This window comes from Lontra canadensis, unplaced genomic scaffold (genome assembly GCF_010015895.1).
Source record: "Lontra canadensis isolate GAN:19392208 unplaced genomic scaffold, GSC_riverotter_1.0 scaffold59, whole genome shotgun sequence".
Classification (NCBI taxonomy): Eukaryota; Metazoa; Chordata; class Mammalia; order Carnivora; family Mustelidae; genus Lontra; species Lontra canadensis.
Window position 1 is genome coordinate 7,833,713 of NW_022631053.1, and position 27,926 is coordinate 7,861,638.

The window sequence follows — 27,926 nt, forward strand, 5'->3', positions numbered from 1 at the left end:
GCCGTGGGGCTGTGTCATAGGTAGTCACACTGCGGTGGTGGCATGGCACCCCAGCTGCAGACAGTGTGGCAGGCCACGTGGCACTAGTTCAACAGTTGTGAGAAACGGGAACACTGAGATCTGTTTGCCACAGGGCCAGAGCTGGCAGCTTTAAATCCCTGCTACTCCAAGAGTGGTCCCTGGACCAGCAGCATCTGAAATACTTGGGGACGTTTGAGAAGTGCAGACTCTCAGGTCCCACCCCACATCTACTGAATTAGAATCTTCAGTTTAACAAGATCCTAAGGAGAGTCGTATATGCCCTTAAAGTTTGAGGGCAGCTGCTTTAAACTTTGGACAGGGAGAGTCATGCAGGGGAGGCTGGGAAGGGTTCTCTTATTTTTTAAGAGGAATGGGTCCTGGAGGAGTTGAAAGCACCCACCTGCATGGCAGCCCGGAACACCCCCATGTAAACACCCCCATGGAAGCTATTTCTGGATCGGCAGTGGTGACTGCTGCTTCATCTCCACCTCTTTCCAGGGCTCTGATGCTGGGTGGGGAGCATGGTATATGATTTCTTGTTATTTAGCTAGGCTTTTAAAAGATGTGGTGTGGGGTTGGTCTTTTTAAGGTATAATTTATATACAGTAAAATTCATCATTTTAAAGGATGGGATTTGATAAATTTACCCAAATATAGTTGTGAAATCACATAGAATATGTCAATTGTTGGAGCACTGGGGTGGCTCAGTGGGTTAAGTGTATGACTGGATCTCAGCTCAGGTCTTGATCTCACTGTTGTGAGTTCAAGCCCCACATAGAGCTCCACACTGGGCATGGAGCCTACTTAAAAAAAAGAAAGAAAGAACATTTCAATTGCCTTAAATATGTGGTTCTATTGTAACAGTTTTCCATTTGATTAGCATATAGCACTTTAAGAAATGAAATGTATTATAGTCTTATCCATATAATGTCTGGGTAAGACATGGGAGAGCAAAGAATTACAGTCTTATCACTGTGATTCTAAACAATAACAAAGAAATGTCTTTAAAATAGATGTTAAGGGGCACCTGGGTGGCTCAGTGGGTTAAAGCCTCTGCCTTCAGCTCAGGTCATGATCCCAGGGTCCTGGGATCGAGCCCCGCATCGGGCTCTCTGCTCAGAAGGGAGCCTGCTTCCTCCTCTCTCTCTCTCTCTCTCTCTCTCTGTCTGCCTGCCTCTCTGCCTAATTGTGATCTCTGTCAAATAGATAAATAAATAAATCTTAAAAAAATAAAAATAGATGTTTAGAGGCTATTGTTTAAGGTAGGAGCCAAAATTTTCTTGCACCAAATACACTAAATATATCTAGGACCCCTGTCAGAAATATTTAAGAAATCATGGAGAGCAGGAGTATTGCCAGAGAATTAGAAATGGGCAGAATTCATCCCAGCTTTCCCACATCTGCTTGGTAAAAAAATAGATCTCAAGCAATATTTAAGGACGAATTATTAAATAGCTTCTATGTACAAATACCATAGAAAATATTGCTCCTTGGAGGTCAGTAAGGTTTTCCTATATAGTTGTGCTAAACTACTTTATCTTTTGAGATAATACTGAACTAGTTGGTCACAGGATTGTCTTAAGCAGAACGTATCTTGATTTTAGCAAGACATTTGGCATAATCCCGTGAGACTTACAAATGAGATACTAATATTCCGTAAGTTCATTCTTAGCTAAGAGTCTGCCGTGTGCTTTGTTTGGTATTGTATGTAAATAGGCAAATAAGATGGGCCATGACTCCGAATGAAGGGTTACGCCCTGTCCTACAGTCTAGTTAGTAATGGAGGGACATAATAACGCAATGAAATAAAAAGATTGCTTTGGCTGCTGGTTGGAGGATGGATCAGAGAGAGCAAGAAGTGAGAGACAGAAATTACCATAGTTGCCCAGAAATTAGAGGTGATGGTGCCTTGGATCAGAGTAGTGACAGTGGAGATGGGGGTGGGGGGAAGGCATATGGGTTTAGGAACTATTTTTGAGAGAGAAGTGATAAGACACTTGCCAATGATTAGATGTTAGGGATGAGAGAGCAGATGAAAGATCAAGGGTGACTTCCAGTTTTCTGGCTAGAGCAGTTGATGGGACAGTGGGCCATTTTCTAGATTGGGGTCTTGTTCTATTCAAAGTTAGAACCAGTGACTTGGATGAAGGCAAATTCAAGATATGAAGCTTGATGAGGTAGCTGATACATAAGTAAAAAAGGTCAACAATTTTAAAAGATATCAGGAGACTGGAAAGACAAAATATAATGGAAAGTGTAGAATCCTTTCAAAAAAAGTATACACATGGGGCACCTGGGTGGCTCAGTGGGTTGAGCCTTTGCCTTTGGCTAAGGTCATGATCTCAGGGTCCTGGGATCGAGCCCCGCATCAGGCTTTCTGCTCGGCGGGGAGCCTGTTTCCCCCTCTTTGTCTGCCTGCCTATCTGCCCACTTGTGATCTCTGTCAAATAAATAAATAAAAATTTCTTAAAAAAAAAAAAAGTATACACAGGATGGAACCAGGAAGAGTAGCCTAATAAGCGTTTCTAACAGAAGCTCAATAAGAATCAAAAGTGTGGCATGGATGCCGTAAAAATGAACACCAAAATGGGTTGCCTTCTAGGAAACATGATGTCTATCTCAAGTTAATAATCTTAACATGCTTTGTGCTATTTGGACCCAAACTGATGTGACAGCATTGTGCTTTTCTTGGCACACAGCCATGACAAAGGATGGTCAAGGAACTGGACCATGACTGAGATGTAAAAAGCCTGAACGCCCCCATCACAGGATGACAGCTGGAAGAATTGGAGAAGTGTAGGTCAAAGGGCACAATCTGAAAAAGAGCACCATCAGATGGACTGTTTGGCAGAAGAGGGTTTCGATTTTAAGTAGATTCAAGTAGGTCCAAAGGGTGAAATGGCAATGGTAGTTTCAGTCAGCCTAAGTTCCTGTACACGATGCTTTACAGAAGCAGGATGGGATGGGTCCCCTGTGACACACTTTGCAGACCTGGATGCCTGTGTGTGGGATGGAGCAGAGAGGTTGCCTGTGCTGGTTGGAAAACCGGACAGGGTGGTGTCTAAAGACCCCTCCCTGATCCTGGAGTCTCGAATTGTTTCCTAGCGGGCTCCTTCCCCGTAGGGGACATAGTCTCTCTGAGGATGTGCCCACACCACCTCTTGCCAAGTGTGGCTGACAATGTGAGGGTTCTTGGAAGTCCCTGATCACATTCTTCACTAGATAACTCTCCTGCCGCTGCTTACCCAGTGCCCATGTCCACCTACAAGTTCTGGATCCCCTTCTCTTCAAGGCTGAACATAAGTCTGAAATACCAACACCTTGACAGCTCAGTTCCTATCGCCAAGATTTAGTTGTCCCCCAAACACCTTTTTCAGCAAGTGGCTTTTGCCGTAACCATGTTAGAACTTGGCGTCAGTGATCAGAAGTGTGAAAGCAAACATGATGTCTGGATGAGATGCAGAAAGGAATCACTTGTGTTCCTCTTAGCACAGGAATACCGGTTTATATTTCTCTGCCAGCAAACCACAGTTATATGGACAAAGATCTCATCGGACAAATGGAGGTACAGTCACGCTCAAGACAGGAGAAGTGTTCAAATAAGTTATTACATTCTCTCAAGTCATTCCTCCCCCTTTCTTTCTCATGTTTTATTTTGCGTCTTTGACACCCTTGGATCCCCTTAAACTAGTCTAGCATCGTTATAGCCAATTAGACAACTTAGAGTTTCTTTCTAAGAATCTAAACAAGGAGGTGCACTTCTCTACATTTTAATTCCATTATTACTACTAGATATCTTTTATAGCCCAAAGTGGTCTTAAAATTTTATGTACAGATTTTGCCTTTTATGACCTGCTAGAAAAAAGCATTTTGTTTTATATTAGTTTTTGGGTTTTGAAGGGAAGCTCTAGATTTTGGGAGGGATGGAGAAGACCATCTTCAGAGATGGGGTGGTTAAAGGCAGAGGCTGTCAGAATGTCGCTCCAGGTCCTTCTGTCTGGGGTGCAGTGTTATGTCTCTTAAACACGGAAGCGGGAGGGTTGTTTTCACCACAGTGGGAGGCTCTCACTCTGCTGTTGGTAAGTGTGGGGGAGAACATAGATGCACTCCCTGCTAATCTCTTCCTTGACCAAGACTTTTCTCCCGGAAAGAGAAAAAGAGGTGATAGGAGTTCATGAAGAAATCCTTGACTTCTTGCCAAGGGCCACAGGCCAGCTTGAGCATCACCTGCAGTGAGATTTGACCCAGTAGAATGTGTTGGGAGGCAACCGTATGTAAGACCCATGTGGTCCCAGGGGCTGCTAGCTGAGGGAAGGAATGTTTCCTTCTAATGTTTCTTTTGCTAATCAGTACCCAGTTCTCCTAGCCTTTGGTTAATCATTAGGTAGACATTAGTACTTGTCCCTCCTGCCAGGCACATAATTCCTACAAGGTCATACTCTCTAGTCATTAGCCTGGGGCCTGGTGGCAGGACCCCCCTCCTCCCCAGAGCAGTCCCAGGGGAATAGACTCAAACGGGCATGTGGTCACTCCAGAACAGCAGCAACTTACATCTCTCCTGTCCCCTACTGGAAACCTATGCTAGGCTGCGTCACACCCAAGTCCTCTATGGCTTATCGCATGCGCACATGGAAGTCACCTGTTTGTTTCATTGTCCCTAAAAATGTGAGTGAACTCTGAACAGAATTCGAAGCTTGTTTCTTCAGAATATTGTTTATCTCTTACAAGGTGAAAGAAAAATCATACCACAGTTGGGTCCTGTATCTTCCTCTCTGGCAGAACATACCAAATGGGGCTCCATTATGGATCTCAGAACTATGAGCTGGGTATATTACTGCCTGCTCTCTCTTTCTCCTGTCCCTCAGCCAGAAGAGGTAATAAGGGACTTACCTTCGGAATCACCCTCCCCCTCAAGGATCTTAGCTAAGTCAATATATGTCTGAATGCACTTCTTCCTTATCATCATCTTTTCACCTAAATTCCCCTTTTTATTGGCTGGTCAGTTTGGTCTTCACCCAGAGTGTTAGGTTTTATGTTCTTTCTCCCCGTGTTTGTTTTACCTCCGCTGAGGTCTGTCCCTCTTTTTTATGTTTTATGACCAATCTCTGGCATTCTGTCTGCTCTGCAGTCGGCCATTCTGTTCTCCCCCATTGATCTCCTTATGGCCTCATTGCCTATAGGGGAAGCAAAACACCATAAGACATGAGACAGCCATGGAGCTGTCTTTTTGCCTGGGGTGAGGGAAGGCACATAAGGGAGTGACATCTGAGCTGAGCCCAAGGACAGGGGTTCAGTGGGTGTGTGGGCGGGGGTTGGGGTTGGGAAGAGAGACCCCACACAGAGAGAATCCCATGATAGGCCAAGTACCTCTCAATGGCCCTTGCCAGAAAAATCCCTGCCTTATTTACTCAAATGTGGAATCAACTGCACGTATATACTGTTCTAGGGATAGATCTCCTACATCAGGGAGTGAGTGGTTTCATTTGGGGGGACTGGAACTTTTTTCTTTTTGGCATATAGGCTTTATTTTCAATTACCAAGTCTGTTTTAACCAAATGATTTGGAAATAATCTATGTGATCTCCCATGTCATTTTAGCTGTGCTTTTTCTTGAGGTGGGTTTGATAATGAGCCAGATGTACCAAAACAAAAACATGAGTTCGTCATTCAAAAATGTCTTCTCGTTTTCCTAATCAAAATTTTCCCATCGGTTAGAAGAAATGCTTGGTCTTTAAGAGGAACTAGGTGCAAAAAAAGTGAATTATCTCAGTGGTCCAATGCATAGATTCAAAAATAGCCACAGAGTAATTACATGAAAAGAACCATAGACATCATTCAGTTTGTGTCTATGTTACAGGTGAGGAATCTAGGGGTGGGAGAAATTGAGCAATTTGCCTAAAGTCACATGGTCATTGACCTAAGAGTCACTACAAGCCTTACCCTCAGCCCTTGCCCACCCCCCCCCCCCGACACCCCATCCCACACCTCTTTCACACTTTCTCACTCAGATGTAACAGAAAGTGCATCTTAGGCCATAAAAGCTTTCTTTCCTAATGCTGTCTGAAAGTCATTTCAACTGAAATGACCTCAGAGAGCTATTTAGGCTTTGAATTAACATAGAGGATTTGCACTGTTAGGGTTACTCAGATTCTAATGAGCAGCTCTTTATTTGGTAGAACATTTTTATTGAGGATTTTAAAAAGGGTGTGACTAATCATTTCCAAAATTTGGATGCTACCAACAAACAGTGTTAACCATATAAATAAGCCTTTGCCCTTCTAAAATGTAAGGTCTGAGTATGTTCTTTTATAGTTATTATAAGACTTGTTTTCTTTGCTTTAGGATACTTTTGACTTCCGTGACACTGCTATCTATATATTCAATAAACCTTCTTTTGATCTGTTCAAAGGAAACAGGTAAGCTGATAGTAGGTCTAATTTTGTTAAAGCCAGGACGAATGATTTGCATGGTGATAACTGTGAACGAGTAATGCCCTCCCGGTTCAGCCACTGATCACTGAAGAGTACATTGACCTACAGTTCCTCAAAAACCTATAGTGGTATTTACTCAGAGAAACAGACACGGCACCATGGATCTTGAATTGTCTTGAACACCAAGAGAATAGCATTGCCATTTAAAGCAAACCCCCAATCATACCTGTTTTTGTAGTTTAAGATGACTTCATTTGAAAAGCTTCAGTTTTTCCTTAGGTCTTTATAAATTCAGAACAAGGATCCCATGTTTTGATATTATAGCCTTCAAGATTTTAAAAGTAAACAGTGCTTTCATTCCCTTTTGTGTATATTCCAAGGAGAAAATGGTGTGCCCGAGGCAATGTGGGAGCGAGGGTTCTGGGGAAGGGCTCCAAGTTCTGGGCAGTGTAATACCTGAAGTGTTTATTTTCTATTCCTGGGACAAATGGATTCTGTTTGTAATACTTTGACTTTTACTTTAGCTGAAACCACATTGGCCAACTATTACTGTACAGAGATGACTCCATTTAACTGGGACATTTTGTAATAGATTGAGCATCTACCATTGTCTTGTTTAAACACCAGTCTTCTGAGAGTTGAACAAAGCTTTAATTATAGCCTGACCCACATTGCTTTCTGTGAAAGTTTTGGAAACGTGAGCCGAACTGTCATAAAGACATTTATAAACATGTTTTCTTAATGACTGGTTTAGCAGTTTAGTATTTATCAAGATGAGACAGTTGAACATGTTAGGATATTTCTGTAGCCAAATTATTCTTTTGACAGATTTGTCTATTGGTCTCTTTTCTGAGTTATGTATCTGTGAACTAAATTTTACAAATGATGAACATTCTGGTGTTGACTATTGTATGTTTGTTATTGTGTTTAGGACACACGAGACATTCGTGGAATGTTATTAAGATTAAGATAATTCCTTATTAGCCTCATCAGTTCACGTAATTAATTCAAAAGGAAAGTTTCGTCCCAACAATAAGGATTTTTATTTTTAAATCAAATCTTTACTTTAATGATATGCACCAGACCTGAGAAAGGAGATCAGAGTAGGAATCCCCCCACCCAGTAGAAAAATCTTCAAGATAGTTAAAAATAAGCCTTATGACCTAATAATTGAACTGTAATGCTTTGTAGCCAACCTGAAAAAGGAGAAATGGTGGTCATGTCTGACATTTTTAAATGTCACGAGGTTGTGGCACCTTAAGCCTTGCAAAGCCCAAAAGGCTATGTATGTGATTTTGAGAAAGACAGAATAACTTGGGGAATAGTCCCTTGAATAAGGATATCTTGGCTTTCTTTAACTTTTAGATCCCTGTCATTTCTTGTGTTCTCAACTATGATTTTTAAATAGGCTGCATGGTTTATGAAAAGCTGGGAGAACAGGTCTTTGGCACCACAGGGAAGCTCGTAATCTTTGGAGCCACCTCTCTACAGAACACTGGAGGTAAAAGGAACACGCTTTTCTATACATAACTTTAAAGTATGTGAATATTATTATCTTTTCTAATTCTGGTGGTTGGGTGGCCCGATGAATTTTAACAAAATGGAAGCAGTATCGTTCTCATTGCTAAAATGGCACATGGAAAGTAAGGCAGAGAGAGCAGTCACTTATTTAAAACCGAGTATACTGAGTAGCTAAAACTGTCTTTGTGTCTTATTGAAGGTCAGTCTAAGAACAGGCTGGTAGCCTTTTATATAGCTTGCAACATGAGCCTTGGTATCTCCTTTCTAAAAATGTTCTCATTTTCCTCTAGCAATGCTGAGCTACCTCTTCATAGTCAAAAATGAGCTGCCCTCCGCCATAAAGTTTCTTATGGGAAAGGAAGAGACATTTTCGTAAGTGATAGACCATTTTTTTGTAAGATGACAAAAATATTCTTAATTTTAATGTGGACTAACCAAAGTTTTTGTTTTATGAAAACTACAGGAACCTGAGTTTTCTCTGGGTTGTTATTTTTTCTTTCTTTGTTGTTCCAACACATTTCTCTGGGGTTTTTATATAAATGAAAGAAACAGGGAAAGCCATTTGACGATGAGCATTTAAAAGGTAGATTTATCTGTCAAGCTGCAAACAGTAGATGCTGCATCTCCCAGAGAGCCTGAAATCTATATCCAGTTTCTATGGAACAGAACAGATACAGAGTATTTTTAGCACAGACATATATTTAACACAGAAGTGGAACATGCAAACACATTAAGACCCTAGTCTCTTTCTTAAAGAAGGGAGCAGAGCAACATTTACATGAGCCAACTTCAATAAAGATCTAGCTAAGCTTGGAAAATGTTGGAGCTACACCTGACATAGCCATTGTTTTAACTGCCTCTTGTTTAATAGTTCTTGCCAGTCTTAGTTTCTTTGTTTTCTTTCAAGGCAGAATCATAGGAGCCAGAATTCCTCATGTTCTGTCATCAGGACTCAAGGTCAAATACAAGAGGTTAGGGAGAAAGCAATGCCTACCTGTGCTGACTTGTTTTTCAATGGTATTAGCCAAGCAAAACAAAATGGAACTTCTCCTTAAATAATTGATAAGACATGTTGTAATCTGACAGAATGCAGTGTGTGCATTCAGCTTTGAAACCACGTAAATTATTCAGAGGACTGCCCCATTTAGCTGGTGGGGGGGGGATCCCTTCTTCCATCACTAGGGAGAGAGACGATGGTAAATGGGAAGTGGTTGGATTAAAGTGTTTGGATAAGCCTGAATAATGATAGAAATTAATGGTAAAAATTAATAATAATAAAAATTCATTAAAATGTATTGTGAAGTTTTACATTTGAGAAAAAAATTTCACTTTCTATGAAAATATGACCCAACTTAAACGCCTTTTTCAGAGCCTGGTATGTGGATGGCCGCGTGCTGGTGGTAGTAGTTACCTTTGGCATAATCCTCCCTCTGTGTCTTTTGAAGAACTTAGGTAAGGAAAGAGCTTGCTTTTATCAGTCTCTACAGTGCCCAGATGAGTCAGAAACCTAATGAAAATGAATAACTTTGCCCCCTCTACTTTTAGTTGTAAGGTAAAGATTATGTGAATGATAAATTACAAGTATTAATCAGGCTTGACTTTAATATGGGCTAAAAACACTGGTCAGTATGTGACCTCGTAAGCAGTCCCTCCACTGAGCTGTGGAGGGGAGAGGTGAGGCTCTGGGGCCAGCAACAGACTCAGTGCCGTATCAAAGAGCACAACTTACAGGCTACTCTGAGAAAAGTGCAGGATATGGAATTCTCCTTACACAAGGTTTTCAATATCCTGATTATTTAGATCAGTAGATTTTCAAATCTAATATCAAGACAGAAAGTTGCTTATATTTATCCCCTAAAGTATAGTGAATCATTCGTATATTATCGGAGTCTAACCCATCTCAATTATTTGCTTCATTGAAGGGAAAGATTGAAGTGAAAGGTCAAAGGTTGCCATAATCTAGGTCCTAGCCACTTGGTTTTGATATTTTCGTGTGTCTATGTTTATATTTGGAGACAAATATGCCTGATGTTGTGGGAATTGTATACATTGAATCATGTGGCCAGATTGGTATCTAGTCCAAAATGCATCACCTTTAATTCTGGGCTAATTCAAGGAAGACATTTAGATTAAAGTTCTTCCTGCAAATGATTGCTAACCTTAGTGTTTTGTTTTGTATGAATATCAACCCTCTGTAGCTGTTATGTAAGATCTAGAAGTAGATCTTAAAAATGACTTAATTTTATGGTTCCTAGGTCTGTGTTTTGGCTTCTCTGTGTATACACACATAGCTATTTTCAGTTTAAGGAGGGAAGCACTCTTTTTCTCTGGTAACAATGCAACCTCCCAGAGACCACTTAACTCTGCCTTTGTGGAAGTTACAGTGGATGGGGACACCAAGGGGAGCAAGGTGAAGATCCCCAGACGCTCAATTTATTCCTAGAAATCACTTCATCTCCTCTGTGTGGGCCCCTCATCTGGGAAGAGAAGTACTATAGCTGATACTCAGTATGTACGCAATAGGTACATAATAAAGAATATCGAGATCAAGGAGTAAATGGATTTGGCTTAAGGCTCCATCAGAGTATAGCAACAGAGAGCTACAGCCGGATTTGGGAGGCTCTTTTTCCCTATCTGGAAATCTGCATTGTCTAGTGTATCAGGGAAAACTAGAATCAAAGTGATAATATGATACTTTTATTTAAAGTCGCCTTTTTTTTTTTTTTGCCAAATAAAGGAGCACTCTTAAATAATAAATCTCCTATTCACATAGGCATATTTGTATATTATTGGACCTATGCTGGAAATAACGCATTGAAAGAAACAAGGTGATACGTGAAATAATAATACATTTTTTCAACTTTTCTTTTAGGGTATCTCGGCTATACTAGTGGATTTTCTTTGAGCTGTATGGTTTTTTTCCTAATAGTGGTAAGTGCTAATGAAATGATTGGCTTGGTTTTGCCACAGTATGTTGCCATACAGCAGTTATTTATTATTTGGCTTTATTTGATAAAGTCTAATTGTTTCTCCTATATTTCTTAATACCAGGTAATCTACAAGAAATTTCAAATTCCCTGCACTGTTCCAGAGCTAAATTCAACAATAAGTGCTAATTTAACAAACCCTGACATGTGTACGCCAAAATATGTTACCTTCAATTCAAAGGTAAGTTTCCTCATCTTTTCAATATAAAAAAGAGCATTTTGTTAAGAGCATTATAGTTCTCCTATTTGTTGTCATTAAACTGCTTTGAAAGAATTCATTCTCAACAGAACACCAAACCCACTGCTTCCCAAATCCCATAATTCAGAGACCTTTGAGAAATAGGTAAATATTAGATTTCATGCTTCCTCCTATCCGGTTTACATAAAGGACAACCTTAAGCATTCTCTGTGAAAATCTCTGTGTAGATTGTTGTCTCAGCTCCTCTCTTCCTTGTAGATCTTTAAAAACAGATTAATACCTCCTTAGCCCACTCCCTGCTTCTCCCTGGTGGTAATAGAAAGGCATGCCTCCGGTTTCCCAGCTCGCACAGTGGAAATACAGATGCTGAAATACAGACACACAAACTGACACTTTAAACTGTCACACAGTTGGGGTGCTGTTATTAGCATGGGGAACAGTGGACTACAGAACCGGTCAGGCTTGGATTTAAATCGTTTGGCAAGCTACCAGACCCCCAAGTGAAAAACAAGGATACTGTTCTATATCTCACAGTGTTTTTTTAGAATGGGCCTGGTCCAGTGCTTTCACAGAATTAGAGCATGAGAAATGTTACTTTTCTTCCTCTTTCCTTCCTTCCTTCCTTTCTTTCTTTCTTTTTTTTTTTTTCTTTTTTTTTTTTGCATCAGAAGTTGTACTGAGTTTGAGAGTTTTAAAAAGTCTTATCTAAGAAAACTAAAGACATCAGATGCGATTGGGCCCGTTCAGGGTGGTATGGTCATATTATGCTAAGCAAAATAAGTCAATCAGAGAAAGACAATTAAGTATGATCTCTCTGATATGAGGAATTTGAGAGGCAGGGCAGAGGGTCATGGGGGAAAGGGAGGGGAAAATGAAACAACATGGGACGGGGATGAGAGACAAATCATAAGAGACTCGTAATCTCAGGAATCAAACTCAGGGTTGCTGGAGGAGTGGGGGGTGGGAGGGATAGGTTGGTGGCATTATAGACATTGGGGAGGGTATGTGCTATGGTGAGTGCTGTGAATTGTGTAAGACTGATGATTCACAGACCTGTACCCCTGGGGTAAATAATACATTATATGTTAATAAAAAAATACATAAAATAAAGTTACATGTTGAGAAGCCAATAAAAATGTTACGACCAGAAAAAAAAAAAAAAGAAAGAAAGAAAGAAAACTAAAGAGAGCTCTCTTGCATGCAGGCACAATTCTAAGGACACAGCCAAAGTAGTGACTGGGGAAGTAGTTGTCTTTTTAGATGCCATCTTTTAAGTCTGGTTTGACGTGCCTTGTAGAGCAAAGAGCAGTGGAACAGAGATGGAAGAAGCCTGGGGCATGTCACCTAACCTGTTGAAGGGAGTCAGGAGAGCGTCAGTGGTCTGTCTACCGATCAGGGTTGTTGTTGGGACTTCGTGAAATAATGCAGGGAACGTGCGGGGTGACCGGCCAGTGCCATGTAACTATGGGATGATGCTTTGCCTGAAGCAGTAAAATAGGATGTAGGTGAGGGGAACCTAAGAGCCCTGTGTGCCAAGTGCCTCACGTCTCAAGCTAGATAAGCCCTCTTAGAAAAGCTGCTTCTATTTTCGATACCAAAGCCCTCCTAATAATTGAGTAATCCAGGGATTCTAAAGAGCTGTCAGAGAAGACGACAGCACAGAAATTTTGGAGCGGAATAATTTTTAGAGTAAAAAATGCTTCTTCGTGATGTTTATTTTTCTCTCTCACACAGACCGTGTATGCTTTACCGACCATTGCCTTTGCTTTTGTCTGCCACCCGTCAGTCCTGCCCATTTACAGTGAGCTTAAAGAGTAAGAGATTTGGTTTTTACTTTAGTCATTTTACCTTTTTTTACCTTAATCAATTTTTACATCCCCTCATTAATAGGCAAGTACTGTATTGAAATAAATAGATTTGTATAATGATCTGGCAGATGGATTCATCAGCCGGCTTCAACATTTACTTTCTGCCATTCTGGAGCAAGTACTATATTAAAGGAAAAAGAGAATAAGAAAAATCAGAAAACTGCATTATGTTTTGGCCATAAATACATAAAGTGGCCACCTATGTGGACTTTTTGTTAAATCGGTTTTTCACATACTATTTTACTTAGGAGAGTTCAAGTCTTTGTGTTGCTTTATGTGACTTATGCTTCCTTGCCAAGTGTTATAATCATAATCAGATTCATGTATAAACTGCAAAATGCGTTGTGTCTGATTTGCCTTGTATTTTGGTTTAGAGGGAAAAGGCTGCGAAATCAGGCAGAAAGAAATTAATGTTAAGGCCAAAAACTGGACAAGAGAATATAATTGTTCATTTTAAACTATTAAGATGATTCTGTGGATTTGTTTTTGATTGCTGTTTTAGAGAAAACTAAAGTCCTGCTTATAAATTTCCTCCTGGGTTCTCTTTTTAGCTGACTGTTAGCAGACTTTACAGATAAAAATAGTCTTCATGGCAGAGTCTTAAGCTCAGAAAAGATATACAGTATTTTCCATTTTGAAAAATAAAATGTCATTTAGCATTGATTCACTCATGACTCGTCCTCTTTCACATTTAATTGATATATGGGTAAGTTTTGCAATATCTTTATCTATCTATGTGTACAGCAATCCTACTTTATGATCCTATACTTAGGACATTTAAATGTGTCTTTGACATCTTTTAAATTTAATAGTCCAGCTTTTAGTTTGTAATTTTCTGATCTGTGTGCATCTCAGTTTTTTCTGTTATGACACAAACAAATGTTATGACTATCATGGTCTGTTATTGAGTACAAGTCTCATAGACAAATTATTCTGGCCATTAAAGACACTTAAATGGCCACCCAAACTCCCCGAGTAAACTTGACCTAAGAGATAGAGCGCTTCATCATCACAGCTGTGATCACTTGGGATTTATTGTTCTGGAAACATAGACTTCCAAGTGCATCCCCGAGGCTACTCAGTGGGAAAAAAGGAAACTAAATAACAGCTTTAGCAATAGAACACCTGAGATCAAGTTCCAGATTTGCCCGTGATCTCTGGGCTGGGAGAATAGTATTTGAATTTATTCTGCCCTTTTCCCCCGTACATGCTGAGAATGGAGATAATATCAAAAACAAATATTAAAAAAATATTTTCCTCCCTTTAGATGAGAACCTGATATTCTTTCAAAAGAATGGGGAAGGGCATTTGAGGGATTGGTAGTTCCATGAATCACTCTCTCACATTACCCGTTTGGCATAAAAGAAGCTATTTTAAACTGGTGTAATTGCTGGGGGCAGGGGAGGTGGATGGCAGGTAAGCTCCACTGCTCAGATCTTCCCTAGCCCGACAGAAAGTTGTTAGTATTCTTCAGTGTTAACACCAGTACTTAAACTCAGTAACATGGTTTTTAATTTTTAAAATTCCCTTATCTTTGTTCTTAGTCGATCACAGAAAAAGATGCAGATGGTGTCCAATATCTCCTTTTTCGCCATGTTTGTTATGTACTTCTTGACTGCCATTTTTGGCTACTTGACATTCTACGGTAAGTGACTTCTGTTCGCACACAAATATATGTATTTGTAGATAAATTAGTGAAAAATCTGTATCCAAAGAACTTCTAATATTTTTTAAGAGATTTATGTATTTATTTTAGAGAGAGAGTGAGAGAGCACGGGGCACAGGGGAGGGCAAAGGAGGAGAGAGAATCCTGAAGCAGACTCCCTGCTCAGCCCAAAGCCCAGCACACTCAGCTCAGTCCCAGAGATCATTACCGGAACCAAAATCAAGAGCCAGCTGCTTACCCGACTGAGCCACCCAGGTGCCCCAATACCCAAATGACTTTTAACACGATAGCCCCCAAAAGCAACAAATCTACCCATTGATTTTGCTGGTCTTTTCTTCTACATAAAGCAAATGGTGATGATTCCTTTACCTATTTGAGCAGACTGCGCAATAGAGAAATTACTGAAACAAGATACTGTAATTTTTTCTTCCTAATACTGTCCTTAAAAGAAACTGCATTGGGGTGCCTGGGTGGCTCAGTGGGTTAAGCCTCTGCCTTTGGCTCAGGTCATGATCTCAGGGTCCTGGGATCCAGGCCTCCATGGGGCTCTCTGCTCAGCAGGGAGCCTGCTTCCCCACCCCCGCCCCTGCCTGCCTCTCTGCCTACTTGTGATCTCTCTCTGTCAAATAAATAAAATCTTTAAAAAAAGAAAGAAAGAAAGAAAGAAAGAAAGAAAGAAAGAAAGAAAGAAAGAAACTGTGTTTTTTAAGCATGCCACCTTTACTGAGCAAAGTTGAAAACTATACCAGAGAAGGCTCTCCTAATTACTGGTGCAAATTGGGTCAGATTCCATTAATAGAGAAGAGAGACAGAGACAGATGTTGAAAGTGGGAAAGAGCAGAGTGCTACACTCATGACACTTGTGTTAATTAAAAATAAAACGCCTGATTGTTCACTGGAAGTTGGAGCCCTGCAAAGATTTGAAGGAATGGCAGGGATGGTTCAAAGGAATGAAATTTGAAAAAGAGAACAACTGGGTTTCATTTGTAACTTCTTGGCCCTGTAGGAATAGTTTTCTTTCTTTTATTAGGTCTTCCCCCTCTGTTATTCAGATGATCCTCAAGCTGTATTGAACATCTTTCATTATCATTATAATTTGGGACCTGATTTAAATTTGAATACCTGTATTTCACATTGTTCTCTATTAAATAATATTTCTTTGGGGCATTTTTTTCCCCCATAAACACAAATGTCTCAAAATTTAAGGGCACCTGGGTGGCTCAGTGGGTTAAAGCCTCTGCCTTCGGCTCAGGTCGTGATCCCAGGGTCCTGGGATCGAGCCCCAAATCGGGACTCGCTGCTCAGCGGGGAGCCTGCTTCCTCCTGTCTCTGCCAGCCTCTCTGCCTACTTGTGATCTCTGTCTGTCAAATAAATAAATAAAATCTTTTGAAAAAAAAAAAAATTTAAACACGTTTGCAGATGATTAATTCAGCCTGGAGGGAAATGGCTACCCCGATTACAGAGTTTTATTGTCACCATTTTCACAAGTAATGGCAAACAGCATTGTCTGATGAATCCATAAATGCCATGTTGAATTTTTGCATAAAAATAGTGTTTCTAGGTTGCCTGCAGAATTGCAGGGCTGGGGGTAGGTAAAGGGAGGGAGGGAGAGCTTCATGTTTCTTCAACAGTCTCACTGTTATCTTGTTCCAGCCACGAGTTTTCTTTGCAAATCCATATTTTTTCTTCACATAAAATAAAATACCACACCCTTTTGTAGTCTTTGGTTAAAGAAAAGGGCTCAGCTATTTTTAGATCATTATAAATTTTGACTCAAGAAAATTCGAACTAATGAGATTTTTATTATAACCTAGGCTCCCTTTTCCAAAACTGAGCCCAATCTATGGCACAGAGTAGAATTGGAATTCCACCCCCAGAATCTTGAGACCCAAGACCTTACAGGAGACATGGCAGGAGGGGAAGGAGGTCTTGTCAAAGCAGTGAGCATTCACAGGGACTGCCATTCTATCTTGGTTGTCTTTGAAATCACATCCTGAAGTTCAGAGTTAAGAAAAAGTTCAAAGTGGTACAAAAACTAGATTTTTTTTTTTTTTTAATAGGAAAAACATACATGGAAGTGAATTCTTTGCTGCTGGTGGTGAAGTTTGTACCTCTGTTGGTTGGCCCCTGCAAGTTGAGTGATAAGAGGAGAGTATGGAAGGCTCTGTGGGGCCTGCCATCCACCCAACAAGGCTGAAGCAGTGTAGTGTCCTTTGACGAGTGGCAGCAACTGGGGAAAGTCTAGATTAAGAAGGATTCTGTGTTTCGACTGGATGTTCTTTTTAGCCCCAATTTATGCCTAGGCTGAATTTGGTATAAATCGAGCACCCCCATACTGGGTAGCGGCTTGTAGCGATGACTTTACAGTCATCATTCCTCTTAAGGTGACATACGGACAGGTGGTGCCTGTCTCACACAGGGCATTTTTCTTCTCAACTTCACAAACAGTTTCAATAGTCATTGCAACACCCAGGACATTGCTTTCCTTGCCTTTTAGGTTGCAAGTTCTTTGTTGTTCAGATCAACTGTCATTCAGCAACATGCCTTGTTTCTCTCTCAATACTCTCTTTTGCTCTCTTCAGAAAACGTGCAGTCAGACCTCCTTCACAAGTACCAGAGTAAAGATGACATTCTCATCCTGACCGTGCGGCTGGCTGTGATTGTTGCTGTCATCCTCACGGTGCCCGTGTTGTTCTTCACGGTGAGTAACAGGCCTCGGGGCCCTGTAAGAAAAGCCGAGGTCTCGCGCTTTGCTCCCTGTTTGAAGCCTGCCCCACAGAGAGCCCGCTGCGGGGAACTTCCCAGGGTCGCTGGAACGGTACCAAGAAGGCACCTCAAGACTCTGGGGTCAGTGAGATAGGGCAGGCTCTGCTGGGATGAACCTTAATTCTCATGAATCTCTTCCTTCTTCAGAATGTAGACAGAGTGTTCGGATCTTGCTTGTGCGTGATGAGAGAACAGAAACGGACCGGAAGAGCACACACTTAGTCAGATAAAGACGGAAATTATCCCCCACCAGAGCTAACTACCTATTTGTAAATAAACATACTTTCCTTAAGCCAAGCCCCCTACCTGTAATCCTGCACAAGGACTTACAAAACATTTCCCAGATTCCTGTGCACCAGGACATGTGTTTCTGCTGAGGACACGACAGTTGGTGTGCCAGGGGCCCTCACAGAGCCTTTGTTTTCTTTTCCTGTAGGTTCGTTCGTCTTTATTTGAACTGGCTAAGAAAACGAAGTTTAATTTGTGTCGTCATATCTTGGTTACCTTCATACTCTTGGTTATTATCAACTTGTTGGTGATCTTCATACCCTCCATGAAGGATATTTTTGGGGTCGTAGGTATGGCTTTATGAACTTTATACTTCTCATTCTCTGCTAGCTGTTCAGAAAGCTAAAATTCCTGTAACGACTGCTGTAACAACTTCATTTTTTTTCTTATTTTACAGGAGTCACATCTGCTAATATGCTTATTTTCATTCTTCCTTCATCTCTTTATTTAAAAATCACAAGCCAGGATGGAGATAAAGGAACTCAAAGAATTTGGGTATGTCTCAGGCCAGCCAATCTTTTTCTGATTAGTTTTTCCTTTAAATTTACCAAATAAATAGTCCATCTCCCCCACCTAATCCTACTTTTAGTGGCCTCAAAAGGGGAGCAGCAGTCCTGTCGTTTTCCCCTTTGGGAGATTGAAAATACCGTATCCGACTCTGATCTGTTCTCTGAAGATGTCTTACTCTTATTATGCCTTAACTTGGGCTCTGAGCTAGGGCAGGGCCAGCTGGGAAACTAGACATCTGTCATCCTGTGTTTCTGTGGGGCGATGCCTTGTCTTTAGCAAGCTAGGAAAGGGATTTGATGCAGCCCGCTTTTTCTGTACATTCCCAGTCCTGTAACTCCTTCCGACAGCCCAGGGCACATGGGATCCCTTCCTGAGAACGGCGGCGTTCGCTTAAAGAGACCTCTTCTAATTCGGCAGAAATACTTTGGAACAACAGACCTGGATTCAGAAACTACCTTTCTATGCGGGGATTCTTGTTTCCAGGTCTGGTGAAGTTCAAAGGCATCTTGAAGGTGCCACACTTGGAGACAGTGAGGGAAGCAGGGGTGGAGTGGTGGCTGCCTGAGCACCTCCTGGAGCACCATTTTGTTTGGCCTCAGAGAAGGCTTCTCAGCTGCCCTTCCAGGTAGTGTCAGCGCTCCAATGCACACATGACCCGAATCAACAGACCCGGGTGAGAGATGCAGGCAGGAGGAATCATCCTTGTGCTTTTAGGAGAAGCAGCCCTGATCTGGTAGAGCATCTGCCTCCCCAGCAGGATTCTCCCTGAAACCATAAGCTCCACGTCTTTCTGAACCATACCAGGAGGGGCTTCATAAGCACAGAGAGAGAGCGGTCACTCTGGCATAGCAGTATAATACAATACACATTAAATCTGAAAGTGCCGAAGGCCTGTTGCCTGTGAGTTCTGTGGGCCTCCCCAGCCCTGCTCTCACCTTAGAACTGGTCATAGGATCTAGCAGAAAGCATTAGACAAAGGCTCCTGTCCATGTGGGCCCCTCAGGGAGTTAAACCAGACCTCCGATGAAAAGCCTGTGGACAACCCCACCATTTGCCTCTTCTCCTTCCCTTAGCTCTATCCTCCAGGTTCAAGTTCAGCCCCCTTGGCTCTCAAGTTCCTTCAGGCTTCTCCCCTGCAAAACTCTGGTTGGATACTTTCAAGGCCAAGCAATTTCTAATCTCATGCTCTCCAGAGTCTGGTTTTAGTAACCTGTACTCCTTCTGGCCTTCCTCAACCCTTAAAATAACTTAGTTCTGGACGCCCATTTTCTATTTCACTTGATCAAATTGACTTTGCTTTTATATATCTTTTTCCCCACTTTTTCAAATAGAAATGTTTGCCTGCCAGTGGTAACTTCAGTTGGTTGGTAAAAACTAACAAAATGGCCTGCATATTTTCAAAGTCCTTTCTCTCTCTCTCTTTTTTAGTTGTAATCTTAGTTTGAAAGAAACTGTAAGGATACTCAGTGAGTAGAATGGATTCATTCTGAGGTGACCGTGAAGTCAAACAAAAGAATATGGGAGATGGCCCTGCATAGCTAGTTCTTGTTTGCCTCTCCTTGGAGAATCAGAGCCATATAATCCTGAAATGATTCTCAGAGTTTGCCAATGGTTGTAACAGACTCCAGATACAAGGGGACACAGAAAGAGAGGGAAAAGCATTTCTATTTGTTTCCCAGGTGTACGTGGGAGATGTTGGCTTCCCTGAAAATAACCCATGCTTTTATGTTGCTCCAGGCTGCCCTTTTCTTGGTCCTGGGGGTGTTGTTCTCCCTGGTCAGCATTCCCTTGGTCATCTACGACTGGGCCTGCTCATCAAGTAGTGACGAAGGCCACTGAGACCAGCTGAGGACAGGAAACATTCCAGCCCGTGGCTCGGTCACGTCACCACACATCAGCAGTCTATCATCACTTCTTTTGCAAGTTTACAGAAGCAAAACAGGAATTCACAGGATACTTAAAATGGAATAACACTTCGGTAGCAAAACAAAAACCTGTTTCTATAATAGTTCCTGTCCCTCTAAGAGTTGGGATCAGTTTAAGGATTGTGGATTTTTTTTTAAGTTTCATGCAATTGTATTTCTCAGTACCCTTCACAATCAGTTATTTTTCATTCTCCTAACTCTATTTTTTTGTGGTTTCATGGTCCTTTAGAACCTTGGAAACATAATCATCGATCATGTTTATTTATTATGCGTCCAGGTTCTGAAATCATTTTCTTGCCGGTGTTCCACTCACACCATCGATATCTTTTTAGAAGAGAAAAGAATCTTGAATTGTATATAGTTATTTTGCTTTACAGAAAAAAAAATGGTTTCATAAATATTTTGCCTACTTTGGTTACCATAGCACACAGGGATAATCATAAGAGAGTGACAGGGTGTGTCCCATTGCTGGGTCAGAACCTGCCCAATATTTGAGGGGGCCCTGATCACCTGGCAGCCAGGCTCTGGTGGTCCGTGACCTCACTAGTACCACACCCTGCATCCTGGGGAGACCTTTTCCAATGAGTGTTCTTAGCTGGGAAGGGGGTGAGAATGATTTCTTGCCTTGGTAAACATCTCAAACTACACATTTGGGTTATCTAGCAAATGAAGTTTTGTTTCCCTCTTGGCCAGTCATGTCAAAGTTACTCTAATCTGAGTCACCTTCCACTGAGGGAGACCCACAACGCCTTTGTAATAAATTGAGAAGCACGAGTATTGCAAAAAGAGCATCCAAAATGCCTAAGCAAATATTCCTCTGATGCAAATAGCCTTCAACCCTACACCTGTATTGTTGAAGGGAGAAAAAAACACTTTCTTAAATTATAAACCCAGCAGCTTTTACTCATGTCCACCAGCTTTTTGCACAGGGAATAATGTGTATCTAACCAAGGGTGATCTAGGATAAGTAATTCCTGTTTTATATTGGGTACTTTAGGGGGTCTTTAAAAGACTTGTTTTATATCTATAAATTTAGGTTATTACAAATACAAGATTTTTGTACCTTAAATAAGCCTCATTCCTATTTCTTCTCCATCAATAATCCACTCAGAGTCTTGAAAAAAGCAAGCAAGCAAGCAAGCAAGTAAGCCCTCAGAGATAGCCTTTGAGAAGAACTTGTGACAGAATCAGTGTACCTTCCTTCCCTCAGACAGGGACTTTGGTGCCTGTGCTGTCTCCTCTTCTCATCCCTAACCAAAGGGTGGGCCGTTACCGCCCACCCGACATGACCCACACAGGAGGACAGAGCTGCCTCACACCCCTACTCCAGCCCCACTATCTCCTAAGGGGGGTGGAAGGAAATTACACAGAGACTACAAGTGAAGAGAGTTGGGGATAAGACATAGCTTGGACAGTTGTGGGACCGCAAGGAAACCCAGAATTACATCCTCCTGAAGCTGGACCATCACCTGTGATTGGATTGTCTCTATCACACAGCAAGAAATGTTGGTGCTCTCTGAGCTGGTCTTTTGAAACAGGACTTGTGTTTTATTTATATTCTGGTTGAATTTCTCAAACACATAAGTTCACCAAGCACAGATTCCTACCTATCCAGAGATAGGTAGACTCTAACCACAGACTCTTGGGAGGAATTCCAAGCACTTAGCTCTGAGTTCTGTTCCTCCCTCACTAAAATCCCTAAAGGCCTTTACTTACCATTCACTGGGAGTAACATGGAGCTGTCCCCTCCCTCTTTCAGACTAATGTTCCATAGAAAAGGCAGACATCGAAGCACCTTGTTGTGATCCTCTTGGGGGAGAGGGAAAGGCTATTTTCTGCATTTCTTGGTAGGATCATTCATAGCATTTAATGTAATGGCTCCAGAATTACATCCACCTTAGGTCAGAGTTTCAGTAATTAGATATGAATACCTACCCATATGTGAATACTAACCTAGTAAAATCCACAGCCACCTCTGTCCTTTTCAGCGATGTCTTCCATATTGGATGAACTGGGAGAGAAATTAAGCAAAACAAGTCAGGTGGCCCCTCAGAGGCTTGTCTAGGGCACCGAGTAATGAAATAGCCAGGTAGTAGACGGACCCTCCATTAAAAAAAAATATACTTAGTTGAGCTTGCAAGCAATATTATGCTACTTTCTATTTTCCTCATTAGTTTATAACAATTCTTTTGACACTCACAAAATCAACTTAGAAAATTACCATTAACTTTTGGGATGGGTAGTGGTATTTTTGGATCTCTGGATTTTATGTGTCAGGGCAGGGAATTTTTATTATTATTTAAAATATTTATTTAGAGGAGGCACATTGTTGTTGATGTCTGTGATACTGCAGGTTTTTAAAAATCTTTGTATGTTTATCTAAGTTTATTTTTGACAGGATATAATAGACCCTACTGTAATTTGTCAAATACCACAGATTAATTACATCATTTGTGTGGGATTAGCTGTAAAGTGTACTGCAATAATTCTTCTTGTTCAGAATAGTGAACTGGTAGCCAAAAATACATGTATCACAGATGTTAGGTAGAATTTAAACAGCAGTCAAGTGCTATAGAAGTTTTTCTGCTAAATTAGTAGACTAAAGAATATTATACCTTAGCCACTGGGAGCAGCACGTTTTCCTTTGGTAGATAGAACCTTAACACTAGCGAACAGTGCCAGTTTCATATTTTGGATTTAGAACTGTTCTCTAGTTATTATAACACAATATGCTGTAAATCCCTAATTTACCTAATGTTACTTACTGGGAGTGGAGTAGGAAAGGATGTACAGGAAAGAAATCTAGTCTCGTTAAACACAGGCTGTCCCCAATTTATAAGCAGATCATGTTGCAAAACCCTGTTAGGTGGTTGTTTGCAAGCTGGAATGTATTTTCCTCTAAAAACCAGGTTATACATGGTGTTTAGTCCCCCAGAGCAGCTAGGAAAGATGATCAGACCCATCATTCAGTAGAATAGGATAATATAACATGATGGCTAAAAAGCCTTAACAGCCAAAAATAATATTATTTTGAAGGAGTCTTTGTTCGGAGTTGCCAAGAGTATGTCACTCCATTAGTGGAATCTGGACTGCCCACGCCAGCTGCCGGACGGTGGGGGTAGGGTCACCACCGATGAGTGGAGATCAGTGGGGCCTGAGGCAGGGTCTCTAGCAAAGGAGGGGAAAAAGAAGTCCAGGGCCACCGGAGAACCTGGTGGGAAGAGGAGGGGAAGGAGGATGAGGAGGCTTCTTGTGAGGCCCCCAGGGACATTCCTCAGCTGGTAGCTTTCCTTTTGCCTGGAGGTCTCAGGCTTGGCCTTACTTTTCTGTTCATAGGACCTGCTGCTCCTATAGTTTGTCTCTTCCCCTGCCTGTTAGAGAACAGGGTGTTGCACAGCCTCTCTCGTGTGCCAGTCACTGGAGCCAGCCCGCACATAGCACTTTTAATGGGTTTCGTGCTAGTGAACCATGGTTTAACTGTCTAGTAATCAGGTCGGTGTAAGAAAGCTCCCTCCGGACTTTCCTTCTTTCTATTTGCAGACCCTGTTGAGAAAGGCACCCTGGGGGTGGGGAGGGAGGGGGAAAGTCAAGGGGCTGGAGGTGGACTAGGGACTGGGATAAGATTCCTGTGTTTGAGAGACACACCAGAAATGGCCGCACAGCTGACTTCCTTCTGGAGTTGGATTCAAGCCTCTAAGCCCGTGGTCCTCAGAGTGTGGTCCCCAGACTGGCGGCGGCAGCATCACCCGGGGATTTGTTGGAATGCAGGGTTTGGGGTCCCAGCCCAGAACTAAGGAAAAAAGAAACTCTCGGGGCGGAAACCCTCAGCAGTCTGGGTTTGAACAAGCCCTCAGCCTGATCTCGATGCGCGATAAGTGTGAGAACCGCTCCCAGTCCACTCGTCTGTCATTTCTTTTCTCCCCATCAGTCCTACCTCAGAGTATGGTTCCTAGGAGATGCTGGTGCCGGTGCTCAGTCGTCAAGGAAGGCCGCCTGCCCTCGGGTCTGTCAGCCTGGGCTGAGGGGCACTCGGATGACATTGTGTGAGGCTGTGAAGAAATGGAAGTAAAGTGTTTGTGTTTTTGCAGAGAAGGAAAAGAAAATACCCTTTGTAAAGGCAGCCTTAGATGAAATACTGAATTCGCATCAGGAGTAAGCTCTCCACAGCGTCCGCGCGCGCCCTGTGATGAGCCGCCTGTCCTCTTCAGGCGGATTTTCTAGAAAGGTCTGTACTGCATAAGCACCTACAAACTGCTCGCAAAGGGATGGAGAGCTCGGCTCCATTTCAGTAAATCACAGTGCTGGAAGGCACATGCATGAGGGTGGGGAAGAGGTTGAGGTCATGACAGATATTTGATCTGATGGCTCAGAGCAAAAGCCACGCGTTTCCCTCAGTTTATCCAGGTAAATGGCTTGAGGCTTAGAAAGGGCAGAAGCTTGAAGAACAGAATTCCTCCATTTCAGTTCACTGTCAGCTTGTAGCCACTCTCAAAACAGAGAAGATACAGACTGTGCCATTTAGCAGTGCTAATAAATGGTTTTCCTGAGCGATGGCAGAGCTGGGGATCGTTTAGCAACAGAACATACTTCCTGCAAAATATACACAGGGAATTTATGATGACATAGGGCTTTCAGGTACAAATTGGGAATAGGGTGGCTAACAACTGAAAAATACCACTAAATCGAAAAGGGAGAGTTCTTGAAAATTGTAACATTCACAAGGCTCGGTCATTTTCCTTTAGGGTTTTCTCAGAGGAAGGGCTGCAAACTGGGCCCATCTGTCTACAGGCTTGAATTTGTGTTTTTAAAAGGAAGAATCTATGCAGCTGAGGTTTGTTGTAGGAAATACTTCATTTGTATGTAAATATGTTGTAAATAAATAGGAGGCTGTATATTTTTGCAGTTGTTGATCCACACTGAAATAGAAGTCTGCATATCAAGAATCTAGTATTTGCATATCAAGAATAAATGTTGTCATAGATACTAGTGGTTTTGTTTGGGAATTAGAAAAAATTTACATTCTCGCCCAGGTAACATCGGTCTCTCAGTGTAAACGTGGAATCTAAAAATCTTCCTTAATTGTTTAGAAAGCAAAATGTCGGAGAAATAGTTGCATTGATTTCTTATACTGGTATTAAGCTCCATTATTTAAGAGATAATCCTCTGAGCTACAAATAAGGAATATTTAGACCCAAATTATTGTCATATAGAAATAGATACACCCAAAATGACAAACTGTTTCTTCAAAATGCTCTTATGCTGTTAACACTGATACCACTACATAGTATTTATGAAAACAGAAGTGGGGGAGAATTTTTTTCTTTTCAAAATTAAGTTGAATTGCTGCATTTCCCAAATGTTGGGATCTTTGGGGGTGGGGGGGACCTGAACATTAACTATGAGCACAAATTTGAAGGACAAAAGAAGACCATTATTTTATCAAGCTTTTGAAAGTCTTGCATGTTTGCCTTCCATTTTCAGTGTTGACACCAACATAAACCATCTTAAGTCATTTTTTCCCAAAACACTTGAATCTTGACCATTGGTACGTAACCCATTCCCCAGAGTCTTTGTTGTATTTTAGACTTCATATAGGTCCAGTATGTGTAACACACCGCTTTTATTCATGTAAAAACTTGTAAATGACTTTCAGATGAGTGATAGAAGTGAGTCACAAGTCACAAAACTTTGCTATTCATGGTTAATCAAATAGTTTATTTTCCCCCCAGGATATGGTGTAAATAAAGAAATATAAGAAATTCTGTTCTATAATTGCTCTGTTAACATAGTTTTTAAACATTAAAAATGTGAGCTAAAAGTACTTTTGAATTTTGCCTTTCTTCTTTTGGGATGTAATACTAAAATGGGGGGAAACGTTTGATCTTTGGAGACAGATTTGCACACAATTTGTCAGTGTCCTAGAACATTACTTGTTCATGAAAGCTTATATTTATGTACCCAAACTTGAAAAAAAATTCTTCTGATAGAAATCTAGGGGCGCCTGCCCCTAGGCTTAGTGGGTTAAGCCACTGCCTTCAGCACAGGTCATGATCTCAGGGTCCTGGGATCGAGTCCCGAGTTGGGCTCCCTGCTCAGCAGAGAGCCCGCTTCTCCCTCTCCCTCTGCCTGCTGCTCTGCCTACTTGTACTCTCTCTCTCACTCTCTCTGTCAAATAAATAATTAAAAAACTTAAAAAAAATCTATCTGATCTGAAACATACTACCTATCCTATTTCTCCATTCTCTGTAATCAGAGTAGGTTAAACATAATATTTTCTTTTTAAACTCAGGTTAATCTTTATGGAGATCAATTTCTGTACTATGTTGTTACAGGGATTCTACTCATATTGTAGTCTCCCAATAACACAGAAAATCCTATCAGCACTTCCAGTTCTCTGGAAGTTTTAAGGGGAAAGCTTCTACAGCTTGACCTTTTCTCTGTCCATTTCTGGCTCCTCCCCCATGATCTTAGGAAAGTTTTATCAGAACAGCAAGATGGTCAGAGTCTGATATCCAGATTCCTTTTGAAGACGGGGCTAGTGCAAAAACAACCTGGGCCTTCATGGTATGACTGAGTATAAGGCCCTTCCTGACTCTCCCTGAGATGCCACGATGATAGCCCATTCTGCAGAGCACGGGTGCACATGTGGATCTTAAGGGGGAAATTTGGGGCATAGGAATCCAAGTTGTGTACTCCAATGTAGCTTCATTGACCAAAACCCCAGAGGCAAAGGGTGTAAGTAATTATTATTTTCAAACTCAAGCAGTTGTTAAAATGCAAACATCCAAAAGGCCATTGAGCATAGGAGTGGGTTTTGTTCTAAGTCAAAAGCTTCAAGCATCTGGTGGTTTTGATAGTTCTGACTTCTTCCCCTATCACTCCATGAATGCCTCTGCCAATACTGTTCTATTCTCCATGTTACATATAATTGTCCAGGTGAGGGTTATTCTCTGACCCCCCCTATGGAATAAACGATGGGCTTACTAACTTGGCAACTCAGAAGACATGTTTTCTTACCTTCTAGACTCATAATTGTATTCTGCCTGGTTAGGATAGTCTGGGAGGGGTCGATGAGGCCCAAATAACTGGGCCAATCTTTTGTAAACCAATGCTTTATCTTTAGTTAGTTTAAATTTTAGACTAATCTAAATTGGCAGGACAATCTGATCTTCCTCCATGGGCTCAGTGCAACATCAAAATAACCTGTCAGATTATTAAAATGTATTATAAAGCTGTAGCACCTACAACAGATTTTTACTGATATGGAAATAAATAAATAGATCATAAGAGAGAACACATAAATTGTCCAAATAACACCAGAATGGGGGCCTTCAAATTAATAGGGAAAGCAAGGGCTATTCAATAAATTAAGAAAAAAGGACTAGTTTTTTTGGAAAAAATAAAGCTGGGTCCCTGGTTCACCTCTTATATCTAAAGAGAGCTCAAATACACAACATGTGTATAAATACATTTTTTCACAAGTGTAAATCCATGACTCTCATAAAGCTGTCTTACATCGAAAATTTTATTTAGCTCATTATTAATGAAGGAACATATAAGATGTTTAAGAAAATGGTTCAAAGGATAATTTAAAGAACAGACACATACATAAGCAATCAGGAGAGCTAAAATGAATTTGCTAATAGACTTAAAACTGGCCTTATCCAAAGGGGGAAATCAGTTGATCTCCACCAGCAGAATTCTTTTACTTCTTTGGGCAGTCAGGAATCATTTCTACATCGGT

The 27,926-nt window shown here is 41.3% G+C and overlaps 1 protein-coding gene across 1 annotated transcript in view; it reads left to right on the top strand.

The window, feature by feature from the left end:
* SLC38A1 (solute carrier family 38 member 1) overlaps window positions 1-26,003 on the top strand; it is a 69,054-nt gene extending 43,051 nt beyond the window's left edge. The window contains exons 6-17 of the mRNA XM_032876963.1: window positions 6,363-6,436; window positions 7,860-7,952; window positions 8,263-8,344; window positions 9,342-9,424; window positions 10,845-10,903; window positions 11,024-11,140; window positions 12,893-12,972; window positions 14,571-14,671; window positions 17,276-17,394; window positions 17,896-18,037; window positions 18,145-18,242; window positions 19,995-26,003. Of these exons, the coding sequence (XP_032732854.1) occupies window positions 6,363-6,436; window positions 7,860-7,952; window positions 8,263-8,344; window positions 9,342-9,424; window positions 10,845-10,903; window positions 11,024-11,140; window positions 12,893-12,972; window positions 14,571-14,671; window positions 17,276-17,394; window positions 17,896-18,037; window positions 18,145-18,242; window positions 19,995-20,096 (1,150 nt within the window). The 3' untranslated portion in view covers window positions 20,097-26,003. The remainder of the gene's footprint in view (window positions 1-6,362; window positions 6,437-7,859; window positions 7,953-8,262; window positions 8,345-9,341; window positions 9,425-10,844; window positions 10,904-11,023; window positions 11,141-12,892; window positions 12,973-14,570; window positions 14,672-17,275; window positions 17,395-17,895; window positions 18,038-18,144; window positions 18,243-19,994) is intronic.
* Window positions 26,004-27,926: the final 1,923 nt, after the last annotated feature.